Source organism: Scardinius erythrophthalmus (genome assembly GCF_964197995.2).
Source record: "Scardinius erythrophthalmus genome assembly, chromosome: 11".
Lineage (NCBI taxonomy): Eukaryota > Metazoa > Chordata > Actinopteri > Cypriniformes > Leuciscidae > Scardinius > Scardinius erythrophthalmus.
The window spans coordinates 1935277-1947449 of NC_138231.1; the positions used below are offsets into that span (position 1 = coordinate 1935277).

The window sequence follows — 12173 nt, forward strand, 5'->3', positions numbered from 1 at the left end:
TCATTGAATCCCTTAAAGGGGTCATGATCTCAGAATTAAAATTTTCCTTGATCTTTTGACAGGTGTTACGGCCAGCTCGTTTCGACCGTACATAAAGGATACAAGTACACTAAAATAATGACTTGCAAGATTTTATTAGTCTTCAAAATACAGATAAATTAATATAACGAAGTCTAGGGTTCAAAATCAAAGGGGAAAAAATCATAATCCAGATGGGGAGGAGATGGGTTGGTATGGGCTGTAGAGAAAGCAATCTCCTGCGCTCTCATGGAAGAACAACGCCACCAGTAGGCGAGCAAGTAAAACGCAGGGTCGTAACACAGGTAAGAGTTTTTCATATTATAAAAAATACCCTGTATTTTTCAAAACTTCCTTGTGATTCCAAAAACTGCTTTTATTGAAACCAAGTCTGTAAAACGACAGGATCTGAGAAGCGGAGACTTGTGACGTCTGAGAGCAGCGAAAGATCGTCTTTGCAGAAGAATATCAATGCCTATGTCTACGTCGCCACGTCTTTGGCCCCGCCCACTGGAGCGTTAGTGAATAATGATATGAGAATGAGAAAAGATCGACACAGGAGAACAGGATCAATACCATTACCTTCCAAACCATCCTAATGCTAGGATAGTGGGGGTTTTTTTCAGCAATGGAATGAGCAGTGCATTATTAGTATTCGGAACATTTCACTGTGGATTATTTGGTTAATCAGTCGTAGTTTCGGCGCAGGCTTTGCAAACAAACTTTTATGTATCTGCCAGCAACACCACAAACATGTAACTAACCATGTTTATTCCAATGCCTGATCCGTGATTTCTGATGTGTATTCGATTTCAGACTGATCTTTCTAATCTTCTGATCTGCTAATCTTTCTCTCAAAATCGGTGAATACTGTTTATGCATCAGTAAATCAAGCCAGTGACTAAAAGATCAACTTCACATCGTTTCTCTTAGTAGGAGGAAAATAATCTTATTTAAACTATTAAATTATATACAGAAAGCGATCAAAGAACAATCCCTTTCCAATCGCCCAAGCTGTCAATCAAACAGCGCGAGTTCATCTGGACACTTGACAAAACTCGTTATGAAATCAATGAAGCTGTTACACTGCACAACGAAGCTCTTACTGTATTTATATTGTGTTTGCATTGTTATTTGGTGAAAGCATTCTTGAGAGTGTAGAAATTGCATTGCAAGGATAAGATCTTTTCATACGCGATCAACAGACTGTCTTTCATCTGCTCAATGCTCATCACTGCAACCTTTCATATGATGGAAAAGATCTAAATATATGATCAATACTTTTCACAATTCGTTACTCTCGATAGCTGTAATAGTAAAAATGTAGTAAAAGTATTTGTGAGATTTCCACATATAATACTAGCTATTTCATATGCAAACATGTCAGCCAATCACAGCAGTGGGCATTTACACTGAAGTCCCACAGCCAATTACAGCAGTGGGCGTTTACACTGAAGTCTCACAGCCAATCACAGCAGTGGGCGTTTACACTGAAGTCTCACAGCCAATCACAGCAGTGGGTGTTTACACGGAAGTCTCACAGCCAATCACAGCAGTGGGCGTTTACACTGAAGTCTCACAGCCAATCACAGCAGTGGGTGTTTACACTGAAGTCTCACACACGCCACTTAAAACAGAGCACTCAAATCAGAGGCTAAAATCAGGCTTGGAAAAATGCCTTTTATTTCTAAATTATGACAATTCTTGATGTAAAACATTATAAGGGCACCCCAGGAAACATTATTAAAAAATAAATGAATCCAGTTCATGACCCCTTTAAATCTCATCTTTGATCACCAACATGACATATTTAAATGTTTTTTCCTTTGAAAAAAATGTCAGCATGTCTTAAATAGCTTGAATACAACTTTACACCCTTGCCTCATTTTGCAAGGTTTCTATGAATATGCAAATGAGCCCCGCCTCCACTCAATCGCAGCAGCTCAGAGATCCACTCGTTGACGATCACACATTGATCAGGGGTGCGTTTGTGGATGCGCATGTGGATTTAAATCCTTATCTTGAGCAAAATAAGCAATCTGACATTCAGTACAATCTGTGTCTTTTATTTAGAATACATACAACTGTCATTTACGTCTTTTAGTTTGTCGAGAGATTTAAAGTGTAGTTTTTGAAGAGTGCGCATGTGTGAACGTGCTCTACTAAGTAAGAATGAGTCTATGATTGAATCTGTAAATAAAGCGAAATAACTGAGAAAAATGAGAAATAGTCCCCAGATGCCATGTCTGTAATTTATAGCAAAACATCTAGTGTTAATTTGATCTCAAACAGATTCATTAAAAGTTATTACTCCATCACCTGCGTAACCTCATAAACCAATGTGGTTGAACTACCACTTTGCAACAATATGCTTTTGGGAAACAGTCGTGACTAGCTAGTTGATTTCTTCAAAGATGCAGATTTACGTCGCTGTTCGGGAAACACACCCCTGATTGGTTACAAGGTAGTTTGTGACGTCAGAAACACCAGCGATTTCAAACCGTGTTTTTGAGACTGTCTTTGGTTCATTGCATGTTTCTCTTTGGTATTCATTTCTGTCTGGAGTTGGATGTTTCATGACTGTTCTCAGTTTGACTTCTGCACTACTAAACCTTTTTCTTTTGTGCATTGAGATTCTTGACTTGAGCTAAACAAGCCAAGTTTCTGCCTAGGCCTTTTAACTTTACTATTTGCCAAGTTCTAGTCGTTAACTTGGGCCCCTGTTCATGTTTCACATATCAAATTAAGGTTTTAGCTTCTGTCTGTTTGAGGCTTTACATACGACTTTATGGCTGGACTAGCATAACTGCATATATTGAGGTCACTCGTTGGCTTTTTGGAATGATACCAGGCTAGTCCCAGTAATGTTAATTGAAAAGTAGACTGCTTTCATTTAAGCATTAATCTCTTAAATGTTGTATCCCAACTAGGTAGCTGTCCAAGGTCTTGTTTACACCTGGTACTAAGAAGCATTTTTGTAATTTGGATCACAAGTGGACTGTGGTAAATGAAGATGTAAACAGGGGCTAATATTTTTTGAGCCACTTCCAGAGGTATTCCAACACATTCGACCAGATTGCTTTCATAGAGTAGATGCTCATGTGGTTGAATGTGTTCGAACAGTCCACAGTTTCCTCAGTCAGTTCAACAGCAAGCTAGTCAACAGTTTCCTCAGCAGTTTCAGCCTAAGCAGCCAGTGGCACAGGCAGAGCCCCTTGACAAATGTACTGTAGCTGATTATGAGCAGATTCAGTGTGGACCACCTGGTATCAGTGGTGCTGAGTGTGCTGCTATCAACTGCTGCTTTAATGGACAGCAGTGCTACTATGGGAAGGCAGGTAAGAGTGTAGAGTCAATGTAGAGGCATTCATGTTAAACTGATCCTCAGCAATAACCTGCTCTTGTAACTTGTTCCAGTGACTGTCCAGTGTATAAGAGATGGTCAGTTTGTGGTAGTGGTGGCTAGAGATGTTACTCTGCCTCGATTGAGCCTGGATTCAGTCCGTCTCCTGGGTGGAAGTGATCCAGCTTGCAGTCCTGTGGGATCCACACCTTTCTTTGCTATATACCAGTTCCCTGTCACTGCGTGTGGCACAAGCATGATGGTGAGTAGCTGCTTGTGGTTTTGTTCTGCATGGCTAAGAATGGATTGGATGCCAACAATGTTGTTATTTGCAGGAGGACAGTGGATATGTGGTGTATGAAAACAGAATGACCTCCTCATATGAAGTGGGTATCGGACCACTTGGTTCCATTACAAGGGACAGCCATTTTGAGTAAGTGACGTATGCTTTATCATAAATGTTAATCACTGACACATGCTACAAGCTCACTGTTTGTTGTCCAGGCTTCTCTTTCAGTGTAGGTACTCTGGTAGCTCTGTGGAAGCTCTGGTTGTGGAGGTCAACACCGTTCCTCCACCTCCACCAGTAGCTGCTCCTGGACCCCTCAGGGTGGAGCTTAGACTGGCAAATGGTCAATGTGTCACCAAAGGCTGTGCAGAAGGTAAATGTTTGCCCCAAGTATGCTTAAAGCCTTTCTAAAACTCCAGTTCCTAGTTAAACACTGCATTCTTCCTCAGGGGACGAGGCGTACACATCCTATTACAGTGATGCTGATTATCCAGTTACAAAAGTCCTGCGGGAGCCTGTGTATGTTGAGGTGCACATTTTGGAGAGGACCGACCCCAACATTGTCCTGATGCTGGGACATTGCTGGGCGACATCAACCCCCAGTCCACTCAGTCTACCCCAATGGGATCTTCTGGTTGATGGGTGAGTAAGGCCAGTCTTTACCCATCTAGTGTGCTGGAAGGCATTTCTGACTGCCTCTTTGCCTTTCAGATGCCCTTACCAGGATGATCGTTACCTGACCACATTGGTTCCAGTGGCTGGATCATCTGGTCTTCAGTTCCCGACCCACTACAAGCGCTTTGTTGTGAAGATGTTCACGTTTGTAGATCCAGCATCACTGGCTCCTCTGCAGGAAACCGTATGCTCTGCAGCCTTACCTCAACCCTTAATATTAGTGCTTTTTACAGTGAATTCTATGGCTTAACCCTTTCCCCCTCTGTTAGATCTTCATCCACTGTAGTACAGCGGTGTGCCATCCCTCCTCTGGCTCATGTGAGCAAAGTTGCTTGAGGAAAAGTAAGTGCTTGCTGTAGTTGACTTCAGGAACTGAGAATTTATTTAAATGCCCCTCATGCTTCTACCACTTTTTACAGGAAGAGACACACACGTCAAGACCATCTCTAGTGGGCAAACTGTGGTGTCTAGTGGACAAGTTAACCTGGTCAAGTGAATTTGAGTTTTAATAAACTTAATGAAACTCAACATGTTTCTCTTTGGTATTCATTTCTGTCTGGAGTTGGATGTTTCATGACTGTTCTTAGTTTGACTTCTGCACTACTAAACCTTTTTTTCTTTTGTGCATTGAGATTCTTGACTTGAACTAAACAAGCCAAGTTTCTGCTTAAGCCTTAACTTGACTAGAACTTGGCAAATAGTAGTTAACTTGGGCCCCTGTTCATGTTTCACATATCAAATTAAGGTTTTAGCTTCTGTCTGAGGCTTTACGACTTTATGGCTGGACTAGCATAACTGCATATATTGATGCCCAAACCCCTCTGAGGTAACTCGTTGGCTTTTTGTAATGCTTTCTTAGTCGTGCAAGTATAGAATCATATCTTGGGATAAAGGATGAGTGCAGGTTGATACTGATTTTTATTTAATTCTTTTTTCAGGCTAGTCCCAGTAATGTAGACTGCTTTCATACAAGCATAAATCCCTTAACTGTTGTATCCCAACTAGGTAGCTGTCCAAGGCCTTGTTTACACCTGGTACTAAGGAGTATTTTTGTAAATCGGATCACAAGTGAACTTTGGTAAATGAAGGTGTAAATGTCACGAACAATAAACAGGAAGCAAAGATGCAAGTAATCTCTTTATTGAAGGTAGAAACAATAGCCAGGTAGATAATAGACAGGCAGGCAGGCAGACAGGCAGACGGGTAGGCAACGCAGGGACTAGATGGTCAGATACGGGTGCTGAGTGATGAGATGACGAAACAGTGAAGAATCCAGATGAATGAAAACCAGTAGAACATGGAACAGGAAACGAGGACACGAACTGAAACTCCGACTGGACTGGATACACACACACACTGGAGACATCAAACAACGATCTGACAAAGAAAGGAGATTGTGATGAGAATTTATAGGAGAGTAAACAAGTAGCAGCTGGTGCGGGGAATGAGATCAGCTGGCGCGCTGATCAACGGTAACGAGCGGTAACGCCCACTAACACAGAACAACAAATACACGAGACATGAAGAAAACAGTGAATTCATGAACCGTGACAGTACCCCTCCTCCTAGGAACGCCTCCTGGCGTCCCCAGACTCCCTTACCTGTTGATTGTAATCATCAATAAGGGAGTGATCCAATATGTCTCTAGCAGGAACCCAACTTCTCTCCTCCGGACCGTAACCTTCCCAGTCCACCAAGTACTGGAATCCGCGTCCCCTCCGCCTTGAGTCCAGAATACGATTAACCGAATATGTAGGTTCCCCTTCTACGAGTCGCGGCGGGGGGGGAACCGGGACAGGCGGATTAAGACAAGAATGAAACACGGGTTTAATTTTGGAAACATGGAAGGCGGGATGAATCCTCCTGTACACCGGAGGGAGTTTGAGGCGGACTGTCACCGGACTAATGATCTTGGTAACAGTGAACGGGCCGATAAATTTGGGAGCCAGTTTATTAGAGACGGAGCGGAGAGGAATGTTCTTAGTAGAAAGCCACACTTTTTGACCAACGACGTATACGGGAGGCCTAGACCGGTGGCGATCGGCTTTGGCCTTGGTGCGCTCCCCCATTTGGAGTAGAGTCTCACGGGCTCTAGTCCAAGTGCGGTGACACCTCTGGACGAAGGCGTGAGCGGAGGGAACCGCGACTTCGGATTCCAGACTAGGAAAAATTGGTGGCTGGTAACCTACACTACACTCAAACGGAGACAGGCCCGTAGATGACACTGGTAACGTATTGTGGGCGTACTCCACCATTGACAGTTGTTGGCTCCATGAGGAAGGATTCTTGGAGACTAAACATCGCAACGACCTTTCCAGATCTTGGTTGGCTCTCTCAGTTTGACCATTGCTCTGGGGATGGAACCCTGAGGACAGACTGACAGTCGCTCCCAATAATTTACAAAATTCTTGCCAAAATTTGGACACAAATTGGGGTCCCCTGTCGGAAACCACGTCTGTCGGGAGGCCATGTAAGCGAAAGACGTGATCAACGACAGTCAACGCTGTCTCCTTGGCTGAGGGTAATTTGGGCAAGGGAATGAAATGGGCCGCCTTCGAGAACCGGTCCACCACGGTCAAAACTACCGTGTTGCCTTGGGAGGGCAGGAGGGCGGTAATAAAATCTAGCGCAATATGGGACCAGGGTCTCGAAGGGACAGACAGCGGTTGAAGTAACCCATCTGGGGGTCGATTGGAAGTCTTACCAATGGCACAAACTGAGCAGGCCAAAACAAAACTGTGGACATCACGAGCCATAAGCGGCCACCAGAATCGTTGCTTGACCAAAAACTTGGTACGACTAACTCCTGGATGACAAGCTATGTTGGAACAATGCCCCCACTGAATAACGTCAGACCGTAATCCCTCCGGTACAAATAAACGGTTCGGTGGACACCCGGGCGGAGGCGTTACCCCTTTCAAGGCCGTCTTGACCTTCGATTCGACCTCCCATACGAGTGTGGAGACAAATAGGGTCTCGGGCAAAATGCACTCGGGAGTAGACGGGCGTTCGGAACGGTCAAAAATGCGCGATAAAGAATCGGGTTTGATGTTCTTGGAACCCGGGCGGTACGAGAGGGTAAAATCAAAACGTCCGAAAAAAAGTGCCCACCGAGCCTGGCTGGAGTTCAATCTTTTGGCAGTCTTAATGTATTCCAGATTCTTATGGTCGGTCCAGACGATAAAAGGTACCCCCGACCCTTCTAACCAGTGACGCCATTCTTCCAACGCTAACTTGACTGCCAACAACTCTCTGTTACCAATGTCATAATTGCATTCGGCAGGGGACAAACGATGAGACAAAAACGCGCATGGATGCATCCTATCGTCTGTGGAAGAACGCTGGGATATCACTGCACCTACCCCCACCTCTGACGCATCGACCTCCACCACGAACTGACGTGATAGATCAGGGGCAATAAGGATGGGGGCTGAAACAAAGCGGCCCTTAAGTTTGGCAAACGCAGCCTCAGCTGCGTCTGACCACCTGAATGTAGTTCTGGGGGAGGTCAAGGCAGTCAGAGGCGAGGCTAGTTGGCTGAAGTTGCGAATAAACCGCTGGTAGAAATTGGCGAAACCCAGAAACCTCTGTAGGGCCTTACGGGAATCTGGATTTGGCCATTCCACCACAGCCTTAACCTTCTCAGGATCCATACGTATTCCCTCAGACGACACAATGTACCCTAGGAAAGGAACAGACTGTGCATGAAAAACGCATTTCTCCGCCTTGACAAAAAGCCCATTCTCTAGCAACCTCTGAAGCACTCGTCGGACGTGCTGCACATGTTCCTGGAGAGACGATGAAACTATCAATATGTCATCCAGGTAGACATAAATGAACTGATCGACCATATCTCGCAGCACGTCGTTGACGAGTGCCTGGAAGACTGCTGGGGAGTTGGACAACCCAAAAGGCATGACCAATTATTCAAAGTGCCCCCTGGGGGTGTTAAAAGCAGTCTTCCACTCATCCCCCTTCCTAATGCGGACCAAATGATAAGCGTTACGTAAGTCCAATTTAGTGAAGATAGACGCTCCCTGCAACCTCTCGAAAGCTGAAGACATCAACGGCAAAGGATAAGTATTCTTTACCGTGATGCTGTTCAGCCCCCGGTAATCAATACAAGGTCGCAGAGATCCATCCTTCTTCCCCACAAAAAAGAACCCCGCCCCCGCTGGAGAAGAGGAAGGGCGGATGAACCCCGTTGCTAGAGAATCAGAAATATATTTCTCCATAGCCTCCCTTTCTGGAACAGAAAGCGAATATAACTTGCCTTTAGGCGGAGACTTACCTGGCAATAAATCTATGGCACAGTCATAGGGACGATGCGGAGGAAGAGAAGCAGCACGAGACTTACTGAACACCTCCTTCAGGTCCAGGTACTCCGCGGGCACGTTAGACAAATCCACTGCCTCCTCCTGAAACAAAGGGACAGAAACGGACGAACAGGCAGACACAAGACAGGACTCATGACATTTACTGCTCCACTCCAACACTGATTTCTTTTGCCAGTCTATTTTGGGGTTGTGATCAATGAGCCAAGGATGTCCGAGAACAACAGGTGCGAGAGGTGAGTCCAGTATGTAAAACGAAAGTGTCTCGGTGTGATTGCCTGATGTGGTGAGGGTGATAGGTCCGGTGATGAGTGCGATGGTGGGTAAGTCCTGGCCGTTGAGTGCATGAACAGCAATCCTACGGGTGAGTGGTTGGATAGGAACTTGAAACTTGATAGCAAATGAATGGTCCATAAAATTACCTTCGGCCCCTGAATCCACCAGTGCGTGACAGTCGTGATTGTGGACTGACCATCTAAGTCTTACCGGGAGGAGCGTAGATGTTGATGAGGTCTTCTCAGCGGAGATCCCACCCGACAGTAGCCTCAAACTTACTGCCGGGCTTGGCCTTTTAACGGACAGTTATAGGCGTAATGTCCCGCCGCGCCGCAATACAAGCATAGTCCCTGGGATCTCCGCCTCTCCTTCTCCTCCCGGGAAAGCCGAGCTCGACCGACCTGCATGGGCTCGTGATCGTCGACAGGGCTGACCGCGTCCCCACCGCTGAACCGCTGATTTTCCGTACCTCTTAATCCACGGCTGGGCAAGCTCCGTCGCTCGACTCTTGACAATCGTGCATCTACTCGAAGAGCAAGATCAACCAGTCCATTGAATGAAGTGGGAAGGTCCAGGGCGTAGATCTCTCTTTGAACGCGGTCAGCCAGCCCATGCAGGAACATGTCCCACTGCGCCTCCTCGTTCCACTGACACTCCGCCGCCAGGGTCCTGAAGTCGATGGAGTACTCCGACACCGACCTTTCTCCTTGTTTGAGTTCCGCGAGCATCCGAGCCGCCTCTCTCCCGGCGACCGCTCTATCGAAGACTCTTTTCATCTCGGCGGCGAGTGTCTGGAACGAGGCGCAGCACGGGTCTTGATTCTCCCACACCGCCGTTCCCCAGAGTGCTGCCTTCCCAGTCAATAAGGTGAACACGAAGGCCACCTTGGCACTCTCATTGCTGAAGGTCTTAGGTTGTAAAGAGAAATGCATTGAGCAACGGGTTAAAAATGCTCTACAGAAATTAGGCTCACCCGAGTATGATTCTGGAATCGGTAGGCGGGGCTCTGACTGGGAAGCTCCCTCTGGTGGTGTGGGGGGAACGGCCGGTGTGGGTGGCGCAGTGGGAGCTCGCAGATGTTGGATTTGCTGGGTGAGCTCGGACACCTGCGTCACCAATGCCTGGACTGCCCGTGCGGTCTCCGTCAAACCCTTCTCCTGATTGTCCATGCGCCAAATGCTGGAACTGACGAATTCATCCAAGTTAGATGGGTTACTCGCTGCTTCCATGACGACGGTCAGATCGTTCTGTCACGAACAATAAACAGGAAGCAAAGATGCAAGTAATCTCTTTATTGAAGGTAGAAACAATAGCCAGGTAGATAATAGACAGGCAGGCAGGCAGACAGGCAGACGGGTAGGCAACGCAGGGACTAGATGGTCAGATACGGGTGCTGAGTGATGAGATGACGAAACAGTGAAGAATCCAGATGAATGAAAACCAGTAGAACACGGAACAGGAAACGAGGAAACTGAAACTCCGACTGGACTGGATACACACACACACTGGAGACATCAAACAACGATCTGACAAAGAAAGGAGATTGTGATGAGAATTTATAGGAGAGTAAACAAGTAGCAGCTGGTGCGGGGAATGAGATCAGCTGGCGCGCTGATCAACGGTAACGAGCGGTAACGCCCACTAACACAGAACAACAAATACACGAGACATGAAGAAAACAGTGAATTCATGAACCGTGACAGTAAAAAAGGGGCTAATTTTATTTTGAGCTTGTCTATTTTTGGCCACTTCCAGAGGTAGTCCAACACATTTGACCAGATTGCTTTCATAGTGTAGATGCTCATGTGGTTAAATGTATTTGAACAGCCGCAAAATTCAATTCAAATTTATTTGTATAGCGCTTTTCACAATACATATTGTTTCAAAGCAGCTTTACAGAAAGTGCATTTCAGAAATGTACATAGAGAAATACAGTTAGTTAATCATGTATTGATTTAGGGCATAAACATCGCCAGCGTCGAGTCGTCTCTTCACAGGCGCCGAGTCGTCTCTGCACGGGTGTTGGAGAATCTGTAGTTTCCATGAGAGGCTGGATACAAACTGGAGCTGACGATCTGTATTTACCTCGGGACTAGCATCCCGAGATAACAACAGAAAAGCATATGGGAAATAATTAGCGTAGCTGCTGTTCGCAATATTAATGCATTCAATCTGATTCAACTGTAGTATAAAATGTAAGTATTATGTGAATGCCTGGCTGAAGAGATGCGTCTTTAATCTAGTTTTAAACTGGGACAGCGAGTCTGAGCCTCGAACAATATCAGAAAGGCCATTCCAGAGTTTAGGAGCTAAATGTGAAAACGCTCTCCCTCCTTTAGTGGACTTAGATATCCTAGGAATGACCAGAAGCCTCGAATTTAGTGATCTTAAAGAGCGCGATGGATTGTAGGGCGATAGAAGTTCCGTTAAATACACGGGAGCTAAACCATTTAGGGCTTTATAGGTCAGTAGCAATACTTTGTAATTGATACGGAACTTTATAGGTAACCAATGTAGAGACGACAGAATTGGTGTTATATGATCGTATTTTCTTGATCTAGTAAGAACTCTAGCGGCGGCATTTTGGACTAACTGTAGCTTGTTTATTGAGGATGCAGGACAACCAGCTAATAAAGCATTACAGTAATCTAGTCTCGAGGTCATGAATGCATGAACTAACTTTTCTGCATCAGAAACAGATAGCATGTTACGTAACTTAGCAATGTTTCTAAGGTGGAAAAAGGCTGTTCTTGTAACATATGAAATATGATTTTCAAAAGACAAGTTGCGGTCTAATATAACACCCAGGTCTTTTACTGTAGAGGATAAGGTAACAGGACACCCTTCTAAATTAAAGTTGTATTGTAAGAGGTTTTGTGGGCAGTTTTTTGGACTAATAAGTAATACCTCCGTTTTATCTGAATTTAATAGCAGAAAATTACATGTCATCCAGTATTTTATATCTTTAACACACTCTGTTAATTTAGATAATTTAGCGTTTTCATCTGGTCGTGATGAAATATATAATTGAGTGTCATCAGCATAACAGTGGAAATTAATTCCATGTTTTCTTATAATATTACCAAGTGGCAGCATATATATTGAGAATAACAGAGGGCCTAACACAGATCCTTGCGGTACACCGTAGTTTACTGACGTTATCTTCGATTTTTCCCCATTTACGCAGACAAAATGGTAACGGTCTGATAAGTATGATCTGAACCAGCTTAATGCCTGT

The 12173-nt window shown here is 45.1% G+C and overlaps 1 protein-coding gene across 1 annotated transcript; it reads left to right on the plus strand.

Annotated features, from left to right (window-relative positions):
• Positions 1-233: 233 nt before the first annotated feature.
• LOC308698194 (zona pellucida sperm-binding protein 4-like) lies at positions 234-4853 on the plus strand (the record flags this gene model as incomplete). The annotated part of the gene is made up of 10 exons (XM_081378114.1): positions 234-323; positions 2949-2977; positions 3142-3356; positions 3436-3623; positions 3697-3794; positions 3866-4023; positions 4100-4292; positions 4362-4509; positions 4595-4667; positions 4745-4853. The coding sequence occupies 10 exons, from the start codon at positions 234-236 to the stop codon at positions 4819-4821; spliced, it is 1269 nt and encodes a 422-aa protein (XP_081234240.1). The 3' UTR covers positions 4822-4853.
• Positions 4854-12173: the final 7320 nt, after the last annotated feature.